We start from the raw sequence: 26,237 nt of genomic DNA on the forward strand, positions 1-26,237 counted from the left end.
GAGCCCGTGTGGATGAGGAGAGCGGTGACAGGAGCCCGTGTGGGTGAGGAGAGCGGTGACAGGAGCCCGTGTGGATGAGGAGAGCGGTGACAGGAGCCCGTGTGGATGAGGAGAGCGGTGACAGGAGCCCGTGTGGGTGAGGAGAGCGGTGACAGGCGCCCGTGTGGGTGAGGAGAGCGGTGACAGGCGCCCGTGTGGGTGAGGAGAGCGGTGACAGGAGCCCGTGTGGGTGAGGAGAGCGGTGACAGGAGCCCGTGTGGATGAGGTGAGCGGTGACAGGAGCCCGTGTGGGTGAGGAGAGCGGTGACAGGAGCCCGTGTGGGTGAGGAGAGCGGTGACAGGCGCCCGTGTGGGTGAGGAGAGCGGTGACAGGCGCCCGTGTGGGTGAGGAGAGCGGTGACAGGCGCCCGTGTGGGTGAGGAGAGCGGTGACAGGCGCCCGTGTGGGTGAGGAGAACGGTGACAGGAGCCCGTGTGGGTGAGGAGAGCGGTGACAGGCGCCCGTGTGGGTGAGGAGAGCGGTGACAGGCGCCCGTGTGGGTGAGGAGAGCGGTGACAGGCGCCCGTGTTGGTGAGGAGAGCGGTGACAGGAGCCCGTGTGGGTGAGGAGAGCGGTGACAGGAGCCCGTGTGGGTGAGGAGAGCGGTGACAGGAGCCCGTGTGGATGAGGAGAGCGGTGACAGGAGCCCGTGTGGGTGAGGAGAGCGGTGACAGGAGCCCGTGTGGGTGAGGAGAGCGGTGACAGGAGCCTGTGTGGGTGAGGAGAGCGGTGACAGGATCCCGTGTGGGTGAGGAGAGCGGTGACAGGAGCCCGTGTGGATGAGGAGAGCGGTGACAGGAGCCCGTGTGGGTGAGGAGAGCGGTGACAGGAGCCCGTGTGGGTGAGGAGAGCGGTGACAGGAGCCCGTGTGGATGAGGAGAGCGGTGACAGGAGCCCGTGTGGGTGAGGAGAGCGGTGACAGGAGCCCGTGTGGATGAGGAGAGCGGTGACAGGAGCCCGTGTGGGTGAGGAGAGCGGTGACAGGCGCCCGTGTGGGTGAGGAGAGCGGTGACAGGCGCCCGTGTGGGTGAGGAGAGCGGTGACAGGAGCCCGTGTGGGTGAGGAGAGCGGTGACAGGAGCCCGTGTGGATGAGGTGAGCGGTGACAGGAGCCCGTGTGGGTGAGGAGAGCGGTGACAGGAGCCCGTGTGGGTGAGGAGAGCGGTGACAGGCGCCCGTGTGGGTGAGGAGAGCGGTGACAGGCGCCCGTGTGGGTGAGGAGAGCGGTGACAGGCGCCCGTGTGGGTGAGGAGAGCGGTGACAGGCGCCCGTGTGGGTGAGGAGAGCGGTGACAGGCGCCCGTGTGGGTGAGGAGAGCGGTGACAGGCGCCCGTGTGGGTGAGGAGAGCGGTGACAGGAGCCCGTGTGGGTGAGGAGAGCGGTGACAGGCGCCCGTGTGGGTGAGGAGAGCGGTGACAGGCGCCCGTGTTGGTGAGGAGAGCGGTGACAGGAGCCCGTGTGGGTGAGGAGAGCGGTGACAGGAGCCCGTGTGGATGAGGAGAGCGGTGACAGGAGCCCGTGTGGGTGAGGAGAGCGTTGACAGGAGCCCGTGTGGATGAGGAGAGCGGTGACAGGAGCCCGTGTGGGTGAGGAGAGCGGTGACTGGATCCCGTGTGGGTGAGGAGAGCGGTGACAGGAGCCCGTGTGGATGAGGAGAGCGGTGACAGGAGCCCGTGTGGGTGAGGAGAGCGGTGACAGGAGCCCGTGTGGGTGAGGAGAGCGGTGACAGGAGCCCGTGTGGGTGAGGAGAGCGGTGACAGGAGCCCGTGTGGATGAGGAGAGCGGTGACAGGAGCCCGTGTGGGTGAGGAGAGCGGTGACAGGCGCCCGTGTGGGTGAGGAGAGCGGTGACAGGCGCCCGTGTGGGTGAGGAGAGCGGTGACAGGCGCCCGTGTGGGTGAGGAGAGCGGTGACAGGAGCCCGTGTGGGTGAGGAGAGCGGTGACAGGAGCCCGTGTGGATGAGGTGAGCGGTGACAGGAGCCCGTGTGGGTGAGGAGAGCGGTGACAGGAGCCCGTGTGGGTGAGGAGAGCGGTGACAGGCGCCCGTGTGGGTGAGGAGAGCGGTGACAGGAGCCCGTGTGGGTGAGGAGAGCGGTGACAGGCGCCCGTGTGGGTGAGGAGAGCGGTGACAGGCGCCCGTGTTGGTGAGGAGAGCGGTGACAGGAGCCCGTGTGGGTGAGGAGAGCGGTGACAGGAGCCCGTGTGGGTGAGGAGAGCGGTGACAGGAGCCCGTGTGGATGAGGAGAGCGGTGACAGGAGCCCGTGTGGGTGAGGAGAGCGGTGACAGGAGCCCGTGTGGATGAGGAGAGCGGTGACAGGAGCCCGTGTGGGTGAGGAGAGCGGTGACAGGCGCCCGTGTGGGTGAGGAGAGCGGTGACAGGCGCCCGTGTGGGTGAGGAGAGCGGTGACAGGAGCCCGTGTGGGTGAGGAGAGCGGTGACAGGAGCCCGTGTGGATGAGGTGAGCGGTGACAGGAGCCCGTGTGGGTGAGGAGAGCGGTGACAGGAGCCCGTGTGGGTGAGGAGAGCGGTGACAGGCGCCCGTGTGGGTGAGGAGAGCGGTGACAGGCGCCCGTGTGGGTGAGGAGAGCGGTGACAGGCGCCCGTGTGGGTGAGGAGAGCGGTGACAGGCGCCCGTGTGGGTGAGGAGAGCGGTGACAGGCGCCTGTGTGGGTGAGGAGAGCGGTGACAGGAGCCCGTGTGGGTTAGGAGTGCGGTGACAGGAGCCCGTGTGGGTGAGGAGAGCGGTGACAGGAGCCCGTGTGGATGAGGAGAGCGGTGACAGGAGCCCGTGTGGGTGAGGAGAGCAGTGACATGCGCCCGTGTGGGTGAGGAGAGCAGTGACATGCGCCCGTGTGGGTGAGGAGAGCAGTGACATGCGCCCGTGTGGGTGAGGAGAGCAGTGACATGCGCCTGTGTGGGTGAGGAGAGCAGTGACCGGAGCCTGTGTGCCTGAGGAGAGCGGTGACAGGCGCCCGTGTGGGTGAGGAGAGCGGTGACAGGAGCCCGTGTGGGTGAGGAGAGCGGTGACAGGAGCCCGTGTGGATGAGGAGAGCGGTGACAGGAGCCCGTGTGGGTTAGGAGTGCGGTGACAGGAGCCCGTGTGGGTGAGGAGAGCGGTGACAGGAGCCCGTGTGGATGAGGAGAGCGGTGACAGGAGCCCGTGTGGGTGAGGAGAGCGGTGACAGGAGCCCGTGTGGGTGAGGAGAGCGGTGACAGGAGCCCGTGTGGGTTAGGAGTGCGGTGACAGGAGCCCGTGTGGGTGAGGAGAGCGGTGACAGGAGCCCGTGTGGATGAGGAGAGCGGTGACAGGAGCCCGTGTGGGTGAGGAGAGCAGTGACATGCGCCCGTGTGGGTGAGGAGAGCAGTGACATGCGCCCGTGTGGGTGAGGAGAGCAGTGACATGCGCCCGTGTGGGTGAGGAGAGCAGTGACATGCGCCTGTGTGGGTGAGGAGAGCAGTGACCGGAGCCTGTGTGCCTGAGGAGAGCGGTGACAGGCGCCCGTGTGGGTGAGGAGAGCGGTGACAGGAGCCCGTGTGGGTGAGGAGAGCGGTGACAGGAGCCCGTGTGGATGAGGAGAGCGGTGACAGGAGCCCGTGTGGGTGAGGAGAGCGGTGACAGTAGCCCGTGTGGGTGAGGAGAGCGGTGACAGGAGCCCGTGTGGGTGAGGAGAGCGGTGACAGGCGCCCGTGTGGGTGAGGAGAGTGGTGACAGGCGCCTGTGTGGGTGAGGAGAGCGGTGACAGGAGCCCGTGTGGATGAGGAGAGCGGTGACAGGAGCCCGTGTGGATGAGTAGAGCGGTGACAGTCGCCTGTGTGGGTGAGGAGAGTGGTGACAGGCGCCTGTGTGGGTGAGGAGAGCGGTGACAGGAGCCCGTGTGGATGAGGAGAGCGGTGACAGGAGCCCGTGTGGATGAGTAGAGCTGTGACAGGCGCCCGTGTGGGTGAGGAGAGTGGTGACAGGCACCTGTGTGGGTGAGGAGAGCTGTGACAGGCGCCCGTGTGGGTGAGGAGAGTGGGGACAGTCGCCTGTGTGGGTGAGGAGAGCGGTGACAGGAGCCCGTGTGGATGAGGAGAGCGGTGACAGGCGCCTGTGTGGGTGAGGAGAGCGGTGACAGGCGCCTGTGTGGGTGAGGAGAGCGGTGACAGGCGCCCGTGTGGGTGAGGAGAGCTGTGACAGGAGCCCGTGTGGATGAGGAGAGCGGTGACAGGCGCCTGTGTGGGTGAGGAGAGCGGTGACAGGCGCCCGTGTGGGTGAGGAGAGCTGTGACAGGCGCCCGTGTGGGTGAGGAGAGCGGTGACAGTCGCCTGTGTGGGTGAGGAGAGCGGTGACAGTCGCCTGTGTGGGTGAGGAGAGCGGTGACAGGCGCCTGTGTGGGTGAGGAGAGCGGTGACAGGCGCCTGTGTGGGTGAGGAGAGCGGTGACAGGCGCCTGTGTGGGTGAGGAGAGCGGTGACAGGCGCCCGTGTGGGTGAGGAGAGCTGTGACAGGCGCCCGTGTGGGTGAGGAGAGCGGTGACAGGCGCCCGTGTGGGTGTACAGCTGCGTTTGGTCAGGCCTGATGGGTGGCACTGCTGGGAGAAGTGCACCGTTTATGTTGTTGTCACTTGTCTCATGTTCTGATTTTATCTTTGTTTTCTACAGGAAGGAAATGGAGACGGAGGATCTCTCGCCCACTGTCATCATCATCCTCCTCCTGCTCAGAGGATGGAGATGACACTCAGGGGGATCCTCTATGGGATGAGGGGCTCTCCGAGTCCTCCACTCATTATTGCCCATTACTGGCTGACCCTGATCTGCCGACACCATTAGCCACCTATAAAGATTTTCAGGGGCACTACATTGTACCTCCCCCACTCCCGACATCAGGTGAGTTCCACTGCGATGGTCGTACAATACAATGTGGACCCTTTAGGGTGGGATGGAAGTGATAACCTCATATGAGTGTTCTGAGGACCAGAGGCATGGGAGCGGAGGAATGATTGGTTGACGAGGACCGAAGAAAGTGGGTGACCAGGACCAGAGAGAGTATAGTACAAAGCGGGGTGTTGCTAATGAGCGCCAGAGAGGGTGTGTTATGAGGGACAGAGAGATTAGATGACAACCTTCGAAGATTTGCTGACAAAGGCCAGAGTTAGCAGATGAGAACTACTAGGGAGAAACACTGTCAAGGGCCAAAGAGAGTGGATGGATAGGGCAGGGCTGATGAGAACCAAAGAGAGCTGCTGATGTCAAAGGGAGAGAGAGGATGATGAGTGTCTAAAAGAGTCGCTGATGAGGACCAGAGACAGGATGAAGAGTACCCGCAAGAGTCACTAACGAGGACCATAGAGAAGACGACGAGTGCCTGAAAGAGTCGCTGATGAGGACCAGAGACAGGATGAAGAGTACCCGCAAGAGTCACTAACGAGGACCATAGAGAAGACGACGAGTGCCTGAAAGAGTCGCTGATGAGGACCAGAGACAGGATGAAGAGTACCCGCAAGAGTCACTAACGAGGACCATAGAGAAGACGACGAGTGCCTGAAAGAGTCGCTGATGAGGACCAGAGACAGGATGAAGAGTACCCGCAAGAGTCACTAACGAGGACCATAGAGAAGACGACGAGTGTCTGAAAGAGTCGCTGATGAGGACCGGAGAGAGGATGATGAGTGCCTGAAAAAGTCACTGATGAAGACCACAGAGACTGGATGACGAATGCCTGAGCCACTGATGAGAACTGGAGTGGATGGAGAGGGCAGGGCTGATGAGAATCAAAGAGAGCTGATGATTTCAAAGGCAGAGAGAGGATGATGAGTGTCTAAAAGAGTCGCTGATGAGGACCGGAAAGAGTCACTAATGAGGACCATAGAGAAGACGACGAGTGCATGAAAGATTCGCCGATGAGGACCGTAGAGAGGTTGACGACGAGTGCCTGAAAAAGTCAGTGATTAGGACTGGAGAGAGGTTGATGAGTGCGTGAAAGAGTCGCTGATATGGACTGTAGATATAATGATGACGAGTGCCTGAAAGAGTCGTTGATGAGGACCGTAGAGAAGATGACGAGTACCTGAAAGAGTCGATGATGAGGACTGTACAGAGGATGATGAATGCCTGAATGAGTCGCTGATGAGGCCCACAGAGATAGTGATGAGTGCATGAAAGAGTCCATGATTAGGTCTGGAAAGTTGATGATGAGTGCCTGAAAGAGTTGGTGATGAGGACCAGAGAGAGTGTGGACCCACTGTGCCACAGACCGGGCCTACCCTGGAGGGGCGTGACTAAGCAAGCTACCTTAGTGTTCACTGGAGCCTTTAGGGGAAAGGACAGGCTTGTGCAGCAGTTAGCTGCCAGATACCACTCCAGGGTGGTGTCTGGCATTAGCTGCTGACCCCAGGGGTCAGGTGAGCTGACACGGATTAGGGCTTCGTTCAGACTCAGTAGGTACAGTCCAGGATTACTGACATGGAGACTCAAATAGGGAACATTCAGATACTGGCTGCACCGGGATCATGGGACTTCAGGAGCAGGACTGGCTGCACTGGGACCAGGAGACAGGAACTTCAGGGACAGGGCTGGCCGCACCAGGACCAGAGGACAATGTTCAGGCACTGACTGCTCAGGGACTAGGGGACAAGAGTTCAGGCACTGGCCGCTGTGGAACCAGGGAAAGAGGGTTCAGGCCTCTCCGGGACTAGGGGACGAAGGTTCAGACACTGGCCGCTCCAAGGCCAGGTGACTTCGCACACAGGGCTGGCCACTCCAGGACCAAAAATTCGGGTACAGGACTCTGGCCACACTGGGATCAAGGGACTTCACAACTCACTAACTGCACACCTAACAGTACACATTACTAACTAATGATTCAACTCTTTACTTGGCGACTGCCTAGGGGTGAGGGGGTCTTTTATACAAGATTCCTCCCAGCTATTGTCTTTACGTCCCCTCTTCTTCAAGTCTGCGAGGACTTTCTGCAGAGAAGTTGGAGGCCCACACCTCTTCACGGACTCCCACGACTTCTCTTCAGAACCACGACTTCTTCTGTGCACTAGAAGAAAAGTGACATCTCTCACCATCTTCTCGACTAGGAAGCTTCTCTCAATCAAGCCATCCTCCACATAGGACGAAGCGGGCGTAGTACCAAAAACTGGGCATTGGAAAGTCTCTCTGTACATTGAGATCAGCTACCACTCTGAAGGATTCAAGCACCGACTGGAATTCCTCTGCCTGGTTGGTGGATTGCAGAGACTTGGAAGATGCCACCACCTTGACGTTCTCTTCACCAGACCTACTATAGACTGAAGATACCTGCTAAGGGTCTGTCTTCAGTCTGGCCTCCAATACTGCATGTGCATGAGGTGGGTGGGTTCCTGGAGGCAGATCATTGGCAGAATCATCGGGACTGTGTGTGCACATCGCCTCCGGTTCCCTTCTTTCGGAGGTAACTGCACAAAGCGACTTGGCGACTATCAGACCTAGCGGAGAAGATGGCGACATTGCCGACTGATCTTGACGAATGGGGACCAGACACCTCTTGTGACTCACCTGTCCCCAATGAATCAACACGTGGGGTCTCCAGACTAGAACAGGTACCTGAGTTCTCAGCTCTGGACGACCGATAGGAATACCAGACAGCAGGTGAAAGGTGATCCTCTCTGTGTATAATGCTCCTATCTGGAGCTTAAGTTGTTGCTTCGTGACTTGACTGTTTCTGAGTAGGGCTCGTTCTTCACCTAACAACACCCTCACCGGATTCTGGAGCTGTTGGACCGGATTTTGAACTGACTCCTCACGGTTTGCAGACTGAACTTTCCAGCCGACCCAAAGCCTTCTCTTGCCACGGATACAGTCACAGTCATCTGTGGAGAGGTAATACTCCTGCCAAGAGCAGCCTCTCCCACTATCCCAAGGTTTTGGAGTTTTTTATGCTTCACCTTGAAGAAGGTGTTCAATACACCGAAACGTGCGTAGGGGCACGAGGTCCAGCTACTGGGCATATGGGTAAGACCTATTTTACACCATGATTCACCTGTTACCATTATATGTAGTAGAATCATGTCTGCTTTGCTAACACTCGGACAGTCTGTATTTACCATTACTCTGGCTGCTCCCACTTGGGATATATGTTGCAATATAGGCATTTATCGTGTAGCCGGGTGTCATGGAACGCACGGAGATGACACCGGGGAGATCAACCAATATCTCACCTTTGCCGTCACGCTGTCAAGATTTCGTCAGGGATCCGCGAGCACACGGTCCCGACTACTCGCTACGTAGGTATCGGCAAGCGACCAGTGAGCGTATGGCGTCACACCTCCGGATTCCAACGCATGGAATATGTGTATACGCCCCCAGTAGGTCACTGTCAGTTTCACGATAGCCCAATTATTAGTATTCTCTGCCACCACAGTCCAGATTTGAAATATAATACAGGCCTGGGAGGATGCCTGCATTCTGGTAGTGTATATGGCTTCGGGGGAGGGAACGATTACAGGACAAAAGAAACAGAACTATTACATTTTATATTTAATCCAAAAGGGTGGCAGTGTTTAGGAAAAATATACAAGGATTTTACAAAGAGGACAATTACAATACAGAATAGACAGTTACACAAAATGAAACAGGATTAAAGAAGATTTACTATACGATCGCTGAGATGATTCAATATAGGTGAAGGAGGGGCTCCCCGATTTGATTAGACTGTTATCGAACAGGATCCTTTGCTTATAGTACCTGTACCCCCTTGGCAAAGAATATGGATCAATCTTCAGTGGGCTATTTTATGCCGAAGAGGGGACCTACCCACCCGCCCCTTGTGCTGACATCATGTGGGCTGAGCCCCACCCTTCATGTTTTATTAAAAACGCTAATTTCTGTGATAACTCATCCCCGGTTGCTCGCTGAAGCTTGCAAGCGACGCCATATATTCCGTTATGAATTTAGCTTAATTTAGAGACCACACATGGTGTAGTTGTGATCTGATATTTTGTTACTTTTGCGCCACAGCTCCCCGGAGGGGCATACTGCTGCGAAAAAATAAGCATCTTGTTCCTTGGCTGACCCTGCCACTAAAAATATGGGTCCCATTATTATCAGAATTATGGAACTTCAGTTATTCCATATTTCGTATTGGCTCCAGTCGGACTGGGGCTTCGGCTAAAACTCCCTTTGACGTCCTGGGAATCAAGCTTCAACATTTACGTGTAAATTGATCGCAAGCCTGTGTCTAATCATCTTCTGCTTCTGCCAGGGAGAAAAACACTCGCATTTTAATTAGGTTGTAGCTTTACAAGTCACTTCTGCTGTAGGTGATAAATTGCAGAGAGACAGATGCTGGACTGTCAGTTCCCCTCTTATGACAGATGGGGGATAAGGGAGGAGTGAAGAGGGGCTTGGGAGAAATGGTTAATATTTTCTTAATATCTCGCTGACACCGGGTATTTGGCATACTGGCCTGTACTGTAGGCTCTTTTGCTCAACTCATGCTGTATGTACTTAGGTGTATCATGGAGAAGGTATTAATCTGATCCACATAGCTCTGTTTACTGGTCCTCTATTGAGTTGTGAGTCTAACCAATCACCTCTGTAATATTAATGGGAGGCACTGTCCTCTTGAACTTGTGCTATCGAGCATGGCTCTCATATGTATTTTAGATGGTATGTTGTGTCAATAATAAAAATAATTGTATGTTTTCATTACATATGGCCTTTTGTTGACTCGTTTTTGGTGCTCTGTAGGTTGAATTATATTGAGTTTTGGTCAGTTACGGTGATGCCGGTCCGGAGATTTTTTGTTCACTGCACAAAGACCTTCTGGATGCTCCACACAACCGCAGCGATACCGCAATCCCAACTCATGACTGAGTTCCGGATTCTGCTTTGCCTGCCAAACACGGTCGACCTTCACAGATTCTGCGAGGTTAGCTGCCTTTACAGGCTGGGGAACAGGTGGTCTTTGAAAAGGACATGGCCAGACGTGATGGTTTACCCGTCTGGTGTGCTCCTGGAAGCTAGAAAGGGAAGTTCCTGCAGAAGATTCTGGGTTTGGCTCGTCGAAGACCGCACGGAAGGCCACAAGGAAAGTCTGCAGGTCCGAGGTGATAGGAGCTCCCTTTTCCATAGGGGGTTGAGCTATGCCAGGGCATATCCTGCTTGGTAGGACATTAGGAATCCCCCTTTGGCCCGATCAGAGGAAAACTGCTGGCTGAAAACTTTATAGTGCTGCATGCCCTGATCCAGGAACCAACGGCACTGCTTCGGATCCCCATAGTACGAAAGCAGATAAGATAGGACTGGTTCCGTTATGGGAGCACAAGTTTCAGATTGTTCAAACATCGGGGCTTCCAATCAGGCATCTAGTGTCATCAGTTGGTACAAAAATATTTCCTGTCTCTCTCGCTGGTAGATCAGCTGGTGACACAGCTCCAAGCACAGAGAGGGTTAGGTCATCAGCTACTGCCAGACACCACACTTTAATGGTACCTGGCAGCTCCGTGCCGCACCTCTCTACTAGAGGCTCCAGTGAACACGAAGGTTATGCTTAGTCACGCCCCTACAGGGTAGGCCTGGTATGTGGCACAGTGGGTCCACAAATCCACGTGCGCCACCGGTGGGCATAACAGAGGATGACGAGTGCCTGAAAGAGTCACTGATGAGGGCCACAGAGACAGGGTGACGAGTGCCTGAGCCACTGATGAGGGCTGGAGAGAGGATGAGTAGTGTCTGAAAGAGTCGCCAATGAGGACTAGAGAAAATGGTTGATATCACTAAAGAGACTGAATGTCAAGTTCTAGAGAAAGTGCTTGACAAGGACTGAAGAGAATGGGAGATGAGGACTGAGGACTGAAGATGAAATGATGTCTGCAGGAGATGTATAGCCTTGGATTGTATGTAGAGGAAGATTGCCGGATGTAGTCGCACCCTATGACTTCTCTGTTACAACAGCCGTTGAACAATGTGCAGCGTAAACTTCAAACTTAAACTAAACGAGATACAACAAGCTGAACATTACACCAGGATCTGGCAATGGCTGTCAATCAGTGTAAATAGAGGTAAAACTGGTGTTTGATACACACTGTGAAGTTCCTCATGACGGAGTTGACATCTTCTAACACTGGTGTATGATGGACAGACATCTGAGGTCCTCAGGTTGGAGATGACATCTTCTGTCGCTGGTGTATGATGGACAGACATCTGAGGTCCTCAGGGTGGAGATGACATCTTCTGTCGCTGGTGTATGATGGACAGACATCTGAGGTCCTCAGGGTGGAGATGACATCTTCTGTCACTGGTGTATGATGGACAGACATCTGAGGTCCTCAGGGTGGAGATGACATCTTCTGTCGCTGGTGTATGATGGACAGACATCTGAGGTCCTCAGGGTGGAGATGACATCTTCTGTCGCCGGTGTATGATGGACAGACATCTGAGGTCCTCAGGGTGGAGATGACATCTTCTGTCACTGGTGTATGATGGGACAGACATCTGAGGTCCTCAGGGTGGAGATGACATCTTCTGTCGCTGGTGTATGATGGACAGACATCTGAGGTCCTCAGGGTGGAGATGACCTCTTCTGTCGCTGGTGTATGATGGACAGACATCTGAGGTCCTCAGGGTGGAGATGACATCTTCTGTCGCTGGTGTATGATGGACAGACATCTGAGGTCCTCAGGGTGGAGATGACATCTTCTGTCGCTGGTGTATGATGGACAGACATCTGAGGTCCTCAGGGTGGAGATGACATCTTCTGTCGCTGGTGTATGATGGACACCTATTGAAGGTCCACAGGATGGAATCCTGATACTGGTGTATGTTTCTTCTCAGAGGAGAGGTGGTGGCAGCATGGGCCCAGTAGGTGGATGGAGGAGCAGAGTGGTCTGCAGGGATTCCCAGACCCAGAAGAAATATCTTCAGTGGGCAAGACTTCTGCACCATTCTACCCAGCTCTACATGAGAGTGGTAAACGTACAGTTTCCGGGATGTCCACCTGCTTCATGGCACTCCTTGTATGCTATCTAATTCCAGCTCTAATCTCCAGGAGAAAGAACTCACAATCTAAATCCCTTTTGGAAGTAGGACAACATGTTTAACATATAGGAAGATAGTAAATTACAGTGGCATGTAAAAGTTTGTGCACCCCTGGTCAAAGTTACTGTTATTGTGAACAGTTAAGCAAGTTGAGAATGAAATGATCTCTAAAAGGCCTAAAGTTAAATGACACATTTCCTTTGTATTTTACGCAAAAAAAGTCTTCTTTTTTTTATTTAAAACTTACGAAAGGGAAAATGGTTTGATGCAAAAGTTTGGGCACCGTTGGAGATTTGTGTGCTCCGATACAGTGGCATGAAAAAGTTTGGGCGCCCCTGGTCAAAATTACTGTTATTGTGAACAGTTAGGCAAGTTGAAGATGAAATGATCTATAAAAGGCTTAAAGTTAAAGATGACACATTTCCTTTGTATTTTAGGAAAATATATATATATATATATATATATATATATATATATATATATATATTGTAATTTATTTCATTTTAAAAATTAAAAAAAGGAACTGGGCCTATGCAGAAGTTTGGGCACCCTTGGAGATTTGTGTGCTCCGATAACTTTGACCAAGGTTTCAGACCTTATGGCTTGTTCACCATCATCGTTAGGAAAGGCCAGGTGATGCAAATGTCCCAGCTTTATTAAAAAAAAAAAAAACAGCCTCCTCTAAGCTTGTGCTAAAAAACAGCAGCCATGGGTTTTTCTAAGCATCTGCCTAGCACTCTGAAAATGAAAATGGTGGAGGCCCACAAAGCAAGAGAAGGCTATAAGGAGATGGCAAAGCATTTTCAAGTTGAAGTTGCCCTTTCATCAGTTCGAAATGTAATTAAGAGTTACCAGGAACAGTGAAGGTTAAGATAAGGTCCGGAAGACCAAGCAAAATTTCAGTGAGAGCTGCTCTTAGGATTGCTAGAGAGGCAAATCAGAACCCTCTGCTTGACTGCAAAAGACCATCAGATAAATTTAGCAGACTCTGGAGTTGTGGTACATTGTTCTACTGTTCAGAGACACCAGCACAAATATGATCTTCATGGAAGAGTCATCAGAAAAAAACCTCTCCTGCGTCCTCACCATACAATTCAGTGTCAGAAGTAGCAAAAGAACATCTAAACTAACCTGTAGCTAGACCTCAAAATAGCAGTGCATGCAAGACGACCCAGGATTCTCACAGAACTGGAGGAATTGTCCAAGGAAGAATGGTTGAAAATCCCTCAAACAAAAATTGGAAGACTCTTGGCTGGCTACAAAAAGAGTTTATAAGCTGTGATACTTGCAAAAGGGGCTGCTACTAGGTACTAACCATGCAGATTGCCCAAACTTTTACATCAGCCCATTTTCCTTTTTGTAATTTTTTAAATGAAAAAAATGACAATTGTCATAGAAAATATTAAAATCTCTGCCGCCACCAATGAGGGAGGCAATCTCCCTCCTCCTCTCTCTTTCACAGAAGAACAAGAGCAGGCAATCTAACTGACACTCTTAGATAGACTTAGACAATGGACATAAAGGAGTAGGAAGTTATCCTCATTAACATGCAAAAGCTCCTTTTAGGACAAAAGATGGCAGCAGTACTAACTAGGATGTCTATTGTCAATAGACAAAGAAATTTAGAGTTATAATTGAGGCAGGAAAAGTCTTTTCAGTGGGTTTAATAACAAAAGTACTTGTGTTTACACACAGACAGAGCAGTGGAAGAGGCCTCCTTTGTCCCCAGGAATGAATTTTGGATTCAGGTGACACTGTGGTTTTCTGCAAAGGAAATTTTATACATTTATTGAATATCGAAGTTTGTATAAATCCGATTGTGATAGTCCTGAAGCCGAAAAGGTTTGTCCTAGTATTGGAAGAAGATGCAAATTTTTTTCTAACTACAACCCCTGCCAATAGGCCACAAATCGATAATGGGCAAATCGCTGTCAGCAGCCATGTCTGGTAGTGGCAACGAGTAGTACTTGGGTTATTGTTGAGTTCAGTGACCGTACCAGGGTTATATACACATATTCCAGGCATTGGAATCGGAGGTGTATATACCATACGCTCACTGTTAGTTTCCCAATAACCAGCCTATTAGTGGAAACAGCCTGCGGCCTCCTCCGTTGATCGTCGGCCAATCGTGTAATTGTCTGGACGATAGGGGGTGGCAGAGAGCTGTTCGCTCCAAAGATAATAGCATGGGCTGTTTAGTTATGACTTCCCCTGGCTGCGATCCTCAACAATGGGTGGCAGCGGTGGGATATTACAGAGCATCAGTGATCTGGTTTGAGAAACCTGTCACTGAAGACTTGCACGGTTCTTGCAAGAATTCTGTGCAGAGTTTTGACGCATCAGACTCAGTGTTGTTGTTATTTCTTATCTGGGACATTACTATACGTGTAGCAGTTGCATCCCCCCCTTCTCTTGTTTTTCTGTCCTATCTTTTGTTTGGCAATGATGGCTAACAAAGATAGCGACAAGATGAGCGTTGTTACCAGCTGTAGTTAGCCCGAATCCAGAAGGAGCCACCCACTCCACAGAACAGTGAGTCCAGCAATGTCAATGGCTTTAAACCCCGTCCTGAGCATTTTCCTGTCATGTACAAGGACAGGGACTTGGACATATTTCTGCGGGGGTTTGAAAAATCCTGCAGACAGTACCAGCTGTCTGAGGATCAGTGGGCCTTATATTTAACCCCAGGGCTCCGAGGAAAAGCTCTGGAGGTGTTTGCTTCTCTCCATCAAGACCAAGATGGAGACTATGAGGCCATAAAGCAGGCCTTGATAAAAAAAATAAAGTAACAGCTGACTCCAGAGGTGTACCGGAAAAAAATTCCCTTCCCTCCAGCGTGGACCACATGACAGCTATAGTGATGTAGTGGACAGGCTCAGAACCAACTTCAAGCAGTGGATCCAGTGATTATCAGTTACCACCTTCAAGGATATGGAGGACCTGATGGTGAAAGACCAGTTCTTCATCTCTGCCCTGTGGAGGTGCGACAGTTCGTTCTGGACCGGGAGCCAAAGGAGGCCGCCAAAGCCTCACAGATCGCAGATACCTATGAGGCCAACCATACATCTGAGATGCGGAAGTCAGCGGTCACCAGCTGGAAAGGGGGTAAGCTGACAACCACCACCAGTGCCCCTGCCAGCCGGCCCTCAGGAGGTCCTGCCCCATCTTCCAGCAAATGGCTTGCATATGATTCCCAGCGGTGTTATACTTGTGACCGAACTGGTCACATCAGCCGCGTGTACCTGGGGAGGCAGAGGACGAACCCTATTCCTGAGGCCCATGGGCCTAGTACAGCTAGGGGCCCGTGAAAATTTACAACTGGTTACTGTGGGCAACACTGCCACTTGCTTAACTGTTCACAATAACAGTAATTTTGACCAGGGGTGCTCAAACTTTGACATGCAAATTAAAATCCCCATTGAAGCAGTGGCTCCCTGCAGTGCCAAGGTGATTAAAACCGGATATCTATTGTGGAGAACAGGATATCTGTTCTGGGAAAATGACAACCAGGCTGAAACACGCCATCTCTGATGGTCAGATATGAATATTGGGGTTTGTGGATATGCGATATTTATGAGCTATAGATTTTCGGCATCATAGCAAAGGGACGGATGGGATGCAGTCACTCACAATGTCGTGGGTCCACTAGATCTCTCCAATTGAATAACGGTCTGATAGGTGATGCTATACTTGTCATATTTGGTATCTATGTAATATTAAAATCATGATAAAAATTATTACATCAATATCTAACGCCTGGAACATTCCAGAACGAAGATATCTTATGACCTGGGGGTTTTATAAAATTCTAACAAAACCAGGACATCCCACAATCTGACCCAAATGGGGTCATCAAGGGGAGGCATGTGGGTGTAACTTGGGAGCTAATAAAAACAGAACCTGGGTCTGGATCAATGGTCAGTTCAAGAAGGTAAACTTACTGTGGTTCTGTCCGTTTTCCTAAGGAGCACCTCACGTTTCCATGACTGAGATTTAGTAAGTTTCTTTTGTTAATCCTTTTTATTTTATGTAATTGTATATGTTGTATTGTTTTTTCCCTTTTGTATCATCTTGTATATTTTTAGAAACACTGCCCATCGTTCTGGGTTAAATATAAAATGTATTAGTTCTGTTCCTCTTGTTTTGTAAATTGCACCCCGAAGCCATACGCTACCTGTTATAGGTGTACATTCTGCTTGTAATACAATTGCTGGTGGCAGCTAGAAGGTTCTTGGGTTATTGTGGCGCTGACAGTGACCGTACCGGGGTATATATATTCCATGTGTTAGAATCGGTTGTATATATACCATACGCTCACTGATTTCCCCAATAATCAGCCTAGTAGTGGAAACGCCCGCGGCCTCCTCCGTTAATCGTCGGTCAATTGTGTAACTGTCTTGAAGATAGGACAGTCCCCTGACAAAAAGATGACATGGGGTGGATCTACGCGACCCCCCGGCTGTGTGATCTTTGACAATTGGTGGCAGCGGGGGGATATTACAGAACATCAGTGGCCAGATTGAGCAATCGTTCCTGCCACTGAAGACTTGGTTCTTGCGAGGATTTTGCGCAGAGTTTTGAGGAATCAGACTCGGTGTATTATTTTTTTTCACCTGGGACGTTACTGTACGTGTAGCAGTCACACCCATCCCTCCGGTATTTTTCTGTCCTATCTTTTGTTTGTCACTTATGGCTGCAGTTGGGCGTGGTACAAACAGAAGATCAAGGAGGTTCTTTTTGCCATCTGTTACATGGAACATATTGACTCCATTGGCAAACCAGGCAGCAAATGATTACGGATCTGTTGCGGGTTGACACAGAGCAAGCCCATCACCCGAGCACTGATGAAGGGGGAGGCCAGCTAAGGCTTAGATTGCGCTGCCGCAGAGGTCCCACCTGTGGATGCCAGCCACAGCAGGAACCACGGTAGTGTGAACCTCCTCCTGCAGATGGCCTTACGGCAATTCAGCGCGGTTGTCTCATTCAGCAATATCAAGAGCGAGAGGCTAGAGCAACAGGCCCAAGCCGACCAAGAGGCTGCTGAGCGACAAGCCGAGCGTCAGTACCAGCTGGAGTTAGACCGACTCCAGAAGGAGCCATCGACCTCACTGAACAGTGAGTCCAGTAATATCTCCACCTTTAAACCTCGTCCTCAGCATTTTCCTGTCATGGATAAGTGCGCGGACCTGGACACATTTTTGTGGGGGTTTGAAAAGGACTGCAGACAGTACCAGTTGCCCAATGACCAGTGGGCCTGATATTTGACCCAAGGGCTACGAGGAAAAACTCTGAAGTTGTTCTCCGCTCTCCCTCGAGATCAAGATGGAGACTGAGGCCATCAAAAGGCCCTGATCAGGAAATATCAGTTGACTCTTGAGGTATACCGCAAAAAGTTCTGGGCCCTCCAGCATGGTCCCTATAACAGCTACAGTGATGTGGTGGATGGGCTCAGAACCAACTTCGAGTAGTGGGTCCAAGGACCATCCGTCACTACCTTCGAGGAACTGAAGGACCTGATGGTGAAGGACCACTTTCTTCATCTTTGCCCTGTAGGGGTGCAACAGTTTGTGGTGGACTGGGAGCCAAAGGAGGCCACCAAGGCTGCACAGATTGAAGATGCCTATGAGGCCAACCATACACATGAGGTACGGAAGTCAGACATCGCCAGCTGGAAAGGGGGTAAGCCGACAACCACCACCAATGCCCCTGCCAACCGATCTTCAGGAGGTCCCGCACCATCTTCCAGCACCTGACCAGCATCTCACTCCCGCAGTTGCTATACCTGCGACTGGACTGGTCACATACTCCTCGTCTGCCTGGAGAGGCAGAAGATGTACCCCATGTCTGAGGCCCAGGGGCCTTGTGCCACTGTTATTATTGTGGATGGAGCAGTTGGGAGGTCCCGTGAAAATTTGCAACAGTTTTACTGTGGGTGACAACGTCACTGTAGGGCTCATGGTCAATGGCGCAAAACAAACTCATCCACCCTGAGTTTGTGGTACCTGAAGAACTAATCCATGGGAAGACCATGACTGTCTCCAGGTTTGGGGGTGTTCCTCGACCCTTACCAATGGCCCAAGTTTTTGTGGACTGGAGGGGGTTAAGGGAAGTGGGGGTGTTCAAAAACCTCCCCACAAATGTTTTATTGGGAACTTATCTAGGACGGTTGGTTGCCCAATACATTCCTGACAAACCCTCACACATTTGGTACATCGTGTCTCCAATGTTGATAATGTGAATGTCAATTGTGATACATAACAATAATGTATCTTGTGGTTCAGAAGTCAGCCATGTCACATTGCGGGGTGATGTTGCTGAAGATCCCCTTAAAGGAGCCAGCGTAAGTGCCAAGGGCGATGGGAACAGGCACTGGGATCATGAAGCAGGTGGTCCCGTGCAGCTGACCAGTGTCACAATCAGCTGAGACATGGACGGTGGTAGCTGCCCCATGATTAGTACGGCTCCTAAGGTATTAGGAGAGGATGGGAAGAAGCACGGGGATCATAAGGATGGGGATCATAAGAAAGATGGTCGCGTGCAGCCCACCAGTGGCACAACAGACTGTGATAGGGCTGGTGGTAGCTGCCCCATGATTAGCACTGCTCCTAAGGTATCAGGAGAGGATGGGAAGAAGCACGGGGATCATAAGAAAGGTGGTCGCGTGCAGCCCACCAGTGTCCCAACAGACTGTGACAGGGCTGGTGGTAGCTGCCCCATGATTAGCACTGCTCCTGAGGTATCAGGAGAGGATGGGCAGAAGCACGGGGATCATAAGGATGGGGATCATAAGAAAGATGGTCACGTGCAGCCCACCAGTGTCACAACAGACTGACAGGGCTGGTGGTAGCTGCCCCATGATTAGCACTGCTCCTGAGGTATCAGGAGAGGATGGGAAGAAGCACGGGGATCATAAGGATGGGGATCATAAGAAAGATGGTCGCATGCAGCCCACCAGTGTCACAACAGACTGTGACAGGGCTGGTGGTAGCTGCCCCATGATTAGCACTGCTCCTAAAGTATCAGGAGAGGATGGGAAGAAGCACGGGGATCATAAGAAAGGTGGTCGCGTGCAGCCCACCAGTGTCACAACAGACTGTGACAGGGCTGGTGGTAGCTGCCCCATGATTAGCACTGCTCCTCAGGTATTAGGAGAGGATGGGAAGAAGCACGGGGATCATAAGGATGGGGATCATAAGAAAAATGGTCGCGTGCAGCCCACCAGTGGCACAACAGACTGTGACAGGGCTGGTGGTAGCTGCCCCATGATTAGCACTGCTCCTAAGGTATCAGGAGAGGATGGGAAGAAGCACGGGGATCATAAGAAAGGTGGTCGCATGCAGCCCACCAGTGTCCCAACAGACTATGACAGGGCTGGTGGTAGCTGCCCCATGATTAGCACTGCTCCTGAGGTATCAGGAGAGGATGGGCAGAAGCACGGGGATCATAAGGATGGGGATCATAAGAAAGATGGTCACGTGCAGCCCACCAGTGTCACAACAGACTGACAGGGCTGGTAGTAGCTGCCCAATGATTAGCACTGCTCCTCAGGTAACAGGGAAGACGGGAAAAGTTTCACCACAGCCAGCCGGTCAGGCTGAGAGAAAAGTGTTATCTACAGTCTGTCAGGATGATGGGAAAACGGTACCCATAACCTTTCAGGGTGGTGGGAAAGATATGTCCCCAACATGTCCGGATTGTGGGAAAGTGTGTTCCACAGGCAATCAGGGTGAAGAAAAAGTGTCTCACATCCTTTCAAGGTGAGGGAAAAGTGTTACCCATAGCCTGGCAGGAAGGTGGGAAAGTAGGGTCCCAGTCTGTCAGGACGGTGGGAAGGTGTGTCCCACAACCTGTCATAGTGATAGTAAAACAGGATCCCCAGTCTGTCAGGGTGGTAGAAAATTAGCATCCTCAGTCCGTCAGTGTGAGGGGAAAGTTGGGTCCGCAGCCTGTCAGGCTAATGAAAAGCATTGTTATCCCCCAGGAGGACGGCCTACACAGCCGCTGTCACCCGCAGTCAGAGTTCCCAGAACGCAGGTAACACTCTACCTTCTGGACCCTCATCATCTAGCAGGACAACGAGACCAGTTACTGACCCAGAATTGGTCCCAGAGGGCTCCCGTGAGGTTGGGGCCTTAGTGTCACTTCTGGCGGCACTGAGTGACCTCCCGGAGAAGCTCATCTCCAAATCTGAGAAGGAGATCAGTCCCCCATGCCACCTAAAAAATGGGGAGGTCTCAAAGAATAATTAAGATCAATAAAAACTCCAGGAGAAAGAACTGACAATCTAAATTCATTTTGGAAGTAGGATCACAGGTTTAACTTATGGGAAGAGAGTACATTACGTATAGCTAAGAAGTGACAAAAACAAATTGAAAGCCCCTTTGAAGCAGAGGCTCCCTTCAGTGCCCAGGTGATTAAAACAGGATATCTGTTCTGGGAAAATAACAACCAGGTGAAATGTGTTTACACATGGGAGAACTATGCTTTCCCAGGAATAAATTGCTGACACACCGGCTCCGATGGTCAGACATGAATATTGGGGTTCGGGTCGATCTGATATTTATGAGATATAGATTTTCGGCGTTGTAGCGAAGGGACAGATGTGACACTTTCACTCACATTGCCGTGGGGTCACTAGGATCCCTCCAAATGTATAACAGACTGATAGATGATGCTACACCACTCATATTTGGAACCTTCTGGTGCAAAGATATCTCATTAGTTGGGGGTCTCATAAAATTCTAACAAAACCAGGACATTATCCGACCCACATGAGGTCATCAAGGGGAGGTGTGTAGGTGTAACCTAGGAGCTAATAAAAAGCAGAACTTGGGTCTGGATCAATGGTCAGTACAAGAAGGTACAGCCTGCTGTGGTCCTGTCCGTTTTCCTTAGGAGCACCTCCCTCCGCTGAGCTCTGACCCATTTCCGTGTCTCAGATTTAGTAAGTTTCTTTAGTTAATCTTTTTTATTTTATGTGATTGTATGTATTATATTGCTTTGTACCCTTTATAAAATCTTTTGTATACACTGTATACTGTATACACTGCCATTCGTTCTGGATTAAATATAAAATGTAATAGTTCTGTTCCTTTTGTTCTGTAAACCTGTTAAATATTAATTACGGATATACATTTTATTTTTAATTCTGTATCCATAGAGAAGATTGCATCAGCCTCGTGCTAGACCTATTCTTAGCTCGGTGTATGTTAATGCCATATATAGATAACAGATGCTATGAGGGGGCTATATAACCCCATGTTAGAGACAGGGTGCGGCTCTCTTGCACTACACATGACACCAGACGGAGGATCTACGACATGTAGGCCCTGACACACGTGCTGGACACAGACAGACGCAACCTACCATCCAGGATCTCAGAAAAAGATGGGTGAATCTATGGACAAATGGACAATCACTTTGTAACTATTTCACCCATTTTATGTAACTACTGCAATTGTTCTTTTTAATGGACAATCCAAAAATAAACTGCTACATTTATTTATAAGAATATCGTGATATATATTCTTTAATAAATCGCATCTGATAAGAAGTCCTCTATAAAAAATATACGTAAATAAGTATTTTTTACAAAACCGCATCCCAAAGCCATATGCGACCTGCATGGGTGTCCCATCGGCTTGTATAAACGAATGGTGGTGGCAGCTAATTAACTTTCTTGGGTTACTGTGGAGTTGGCAGTGACTGTACCGAGGTGTATATATATATTCCATGCCTTGGAATCGATTGTATATATATAAAATACGCTCACTGTGAGTTCCCCAAAAATTGGCCTAGTAGTGGAAATAGCCGCGGCCTCCTCCATTAATCGTCGGTCAATTGTACAACTGTCCTGACGGTAGGAGACGGCATTCCCCTGAGGTAACAGCGGGATTACCTGCGACCTGCCCTTTCCCCTGGCTGTGATCTTTGACAATAAGTAAACTATTCAGAAACCTGCACAGGTGCCATTTTTTTGAAAATTTTTTGCTGACTTTTCGCTATGGTTGTGCTATTATTGTGAATGGGAGTCGTAGCAGTTTGTGTCTTATATTTGCTACACTTTATCTCTATTTAAGTCAATGTACCATTGAAAATGACAGTCATCATGATGACTGACCAACACGCAGAACAAGGATGCTCATTGTCGTACAGTAGCTGGTCATGGACAAGGTTTCTCTTGCATAAGTGTTGGCGTGTGAAGGTACCTGCCACACTCCATGCAGACATTTCACCTTGGATATGTGACCCTATGATGGACCGTGACTGAGAAATGCATATAGGGCTCACAGACACAGGTAATGGTGTGAGAAGTAAGACCCCGAGTCCCATATCACATGCCGAGCTCTCTAGATCTTACACTCTCTCCAATGTGTTGTGGTCCATGACCTCTTCTCAGGGTGTCTGGTGTTATATCGCATTAATGGCCGCCAGATCCGGATGTCATTATTATCATCCGGACTATGGTATTATGATCTGGTGCTACGATTGGGACGATAATGCTATGATCGAGGAAATTTTTTTTTTGTGATCTGGACAATGGTGCTATGAATAGGGTGATGCTGCTTTAATTCGAACGATGGTGTTATGATCTGGCGCTACAATCGGGACAATGGTGCAATGATCGGGGTGATGGTTTTCTCCTGACAATTTCCTCATGTGATTCATTCCCAGGTCTACGGACAATAAAATCAGAGCCGGACAGTGAAGAAGATGAAGGAGGTGAGGAATGACTATGGTGCTATGATGCAGATGATGGTGTTGTGATTTGAATGATGGTGTTATGTTCGGGGTGATGGTGTTATGATCCGGATGATTGTATTGTGATCAGAACGATGGTGTTATGATCAGGGTGATGCTGCTTCGATCGGAACAATAGTATTGTGATCAGGACTATAGTGCTGTGATTGGGGTGATGTTGTTATGATCAGGGTGAAGGTGCTATGATGCGGGCAATGGTATTGGGATCAGGACGATGCTGTTATGATCGAGGTGATGGTATTGTGATTGGGACGATGTTATTGTGATCGGGACGATGGTATTGGGATCGGGACAATAGTGCTATGATCCAGATGATGGTGTTATGATTCGGGGTGAAGGTGTTATGATCGGGACAATGGTGTGATGATCGGGATGATTGTATTGTGATCTGGACAATGGTGCTATGAATAGGGTGATGGTGTTGTGATTGAGACAATGGTGTTATGATCCGGACAATGGTGCTATGTTTGGGGTGATGCTGCTTTAATCTGGACGATGGTGTTATGATCTGGCGCTACAATCGGGACAATGGTGCAACGATCGGGGTTTTGTTTTTATTTTCTCTTGACAATTTCCTCATGTGATTCATTTCCAGGTCTGCGGACGATAAAATCAGAGCCGGACAGTGAAGAAGATGAAGGAGGTGAGGAATGTTTTCCATACATGAGGTTTTTACATTTTCAGTTTCCTTATAGCATCAGTCAGCTGGCAGCTCCAATAGAACAAGATGACTGCCATTCTCTTATCTGGTACTAAAGACGATCTGTTGTAACCAGTGATATCCAACCTGTTCTGGAAAGATTCTCCAAGGGGACAATTCTTAATATCCTGGGTGTCATAGAAAATATTAAAATCCCTGCAGCCACTGTAGTGCAGGGACATTCATCCACCCCCCTCCCTCCTCCCTTTTCCTCTATCACACAGATTAGCAGTTGGACAAGAGCTTACAATATCCTAGACTTAGACTATGGACATAAAGGAATAGGAAGTTAGTTATAGCTGGATAGTGAACCATATTAATTAACATGCAAGAACTCCTTTTAGGAAAAATGACCCCAGCAGTATCAATGAGGATGTCTTTTGTGTGAAGACAAAGACTTATAATTGAGACAGGAAAAATCTTTCCAGAGGTTTGGGTAACAATAGGGACATGTGTGTACAGCCAGACTCAGAAATGGAAGAAGCCTTTTGTCCCCAGGAAATACATTGTCCCTTCAAGGGAAATATTACATTTGTGGCCAGTCAAGCAGGCACCTATGAAAAGATAGGAATATAAGGGAGTGTATACATCCGCTATTGATGAGACATACATTTTCATCTTCAGGGCTTATCAGAAAAGAAGATGCATATTTTCTCATAACTGTAACGCCTGCCTATGAGCCACAAATCAATAGTGGGCAGACCGCTGACAACAGCCAGGTCATGTTTGGTCTCTGAGTAACGGTAAAATCCCAATAAAAAATATGGTGTCTATCTTGAACTTCTGCGATCATCCGGAGAGGAGTTATCACATAAATTGGGAATTTAATGAAGGACTGAGGACAGCCCCCAACCCGGCCCAAGTGAGGTCATCACGGGGGGGGAGTGTGTGGATGTAATTCAGGTGCTGATAAAAGATCAAGCCGAATTATGATCTTGGTTCCTATAGAAAGATACATGTTGTGTATGCATGAATCCCGTTCACTGAACCTCCCCAAGCGAAGCGCTCTCCTTCGGCTAAGTTGACTCATCTCTGTGAGTGGCGTAGTAAGTTCTTTTGTTAATCCCTTTTATTTTCTGTAATTGTAACACTGTATTGCTTTGTCCCCTTTGCAAAATCTTTTGTATATTTTTTTTAAACACTGCCTCATTTTGAATTAAATAAAAAATGTAATAGTTCTTTTCCTTTTGTTCTGTAAACAGCGCCTCAAAGCCATACGCTACCTATGAAGCCTCCAGTCTGCCTCTAAAAACGACTGATGGTGGCAGTTAATAATCTTTCTTTAACGTGCAGTTAGTGGTGACCGTATGGGGGTATATACATATTCCATGTGTTGGAATCAGAGGTGTATACACCATACGCTCACTGTTAGTTTCCCAGTAACCAGCCTATTAGTGGAGCCAACCCGTGGCCTCCTCCGTTAATCGTCGGCCAATTGTGTAATTGTCCAGATGATATGGGGCAGCAGAGAGCTGTTCGTTCTAAAGATAACAGCAGGTGGGTTCAGTGATGACACCCCCTGGCTGCGATCTTTGACAAATTGGTGGCAGCGGAGGGATTCTGCGTGATCTCTCCGATGTCATCCTTGACACTGGGAAACATCCATTTATAATTGACCCTGACGGCCCAAATCGTAGAAATCTCTGAGAGCTCAAAGGATCTTATAGTCTTTGTCCGATTTACTGCTCAGGTATTGAATTCTCATGATGGATGGGGTAACTTCAGATGACAATCGCTGTCACTCCCCACAGCTGCGGCCATTTCATATGTTGTCCTCACTCTCGGGAATGTTTTTGGATAGCACTTTTATCTCCTCTTATTATTACCTATTTCCTTTAGATCCTGAACTTTCTTACTGATTTCTGAATATCCGGCTTTTTCTCTTAGGAGGAAGTTGGAGTAATGACATTCCCTCCCCAGAGTCAGTGATGTCCAGCCAAAATCACAAGAGGAAAGGGAGTGAGAGGAAGGGCACTGAGCAGCCATCTTCAAATGTTGCATCACCAGAAGACTCGTACCCCTGGATGGAGCCTGAAGGTGAGAATCTGATGTTGTCTACAGGCTTATAGATGGCGACTCCTGTGACTCTATATACCGCAGGCTTGAGGTAGTCATCCCCTTGCTCCAAGTTGCAGAGCTTGTTAGAAAGCATGGTAACATCCTATCTTTGCCCAGCCCAGTTGTATTGTTGAGGTCTCCTGAGACCCACCCATTGCACTAGACATTATTATAAAGTCCGTGTGATGCAACTCTCTTCATAACTCTCCGCAGATCACACGATGGTCAAGCTGGAGTCTGATCTTCTATCAGGTCCTTGCATCCTGGAGTCACAGACCTGTTCGGAGGAAGGTGAGAGGACTGCTCTGTACTGTCCTGTAATAAGTCCCCCAGCCGCACAGATGCCCAATCACTTCTCTCCTGACAGACTCCCCTGGAGCAAGATCCATCAGGAGGTCCCCAAACTTCTCTGCAGCAGAGCTGGAGTATTTTGTGGCGCTAATGGATCACTTCCTGCCAGATAATCTCATTCGAGCTGGGGCTATTCCCATCAGGCAGCGTAAATCTATCCTTCAGGAGATCGCCAGACGTTTGGAGCCTCTGTCTGGCTGTCTGCGCACCCCCCGGCAGCTCCGACATCGCTGGACTGACTTCAACAACAGGGACCCAGACCGACTAGAAGAGATACGAAGCCGCCTAAGGAGAGGTAACTGGAGGGATCACAGATATAGGCAAAT

The 26,237-nt window shown here is 50.3% G+C and overlaps 1 protein-coding gene across 3 annotated transcripts in view; it reads left to right on the forward strand.

The window, feature by feature from the left end:
* LOC141264803 (uncharacterized) overlaps positions 1-26,237 on the forward strand; it is a 146,078-nt gene that overhangs the window by 119,389 nt on the left and 452 nt on the right. For 2 of the 3 annotated variants that reach the window (XM_073677132.1, XM_073677133.1), the window contains 6 exons: positions 4,680-4,904; positions 22,716-22,763; positions 23,398-23,445; positions 25,390-25,539; positions 25,774-25,851; positions 25,928-26,206. In XM_073677132.1, the coding sequence (XP_073533233.1) occupies positions 4,680-4,904; positions 22,716-22,763; positions 23,398-23,445; positions 25,390-25,539; positions 25,774-25,851; positions 25,928-26,206 (828 nt within the window). The remainder of the gene's footprint in view (positions 1-4,679; positions 4,905-22,715; positions 22,764-23,397; positions 23,446-25,389; positions 25,540-25,773; positions 25,852-25,927; positions 26,207-26,237) is intronic. The other variant, XM_073677134.1, reaches the window with a different exon arrangement.

Source organism: Phyllobates terribilis, unplaced genomic scaffold (genome assembly GCF_046119375.1).
Source record: "Phyllobates terribilis strain yellow unplaced genomic scaffold, ASM4611937v1 Scaffold_4__5_contigs__length_816908805, whole genome shotgun sequence".
Classification (NCBI taxonomy): Eukaryota; Metazoa; Chordata; class Amphibia; order Anura; family Dendrobatidae; genus Phyllobates; species Phyllobates terribilis.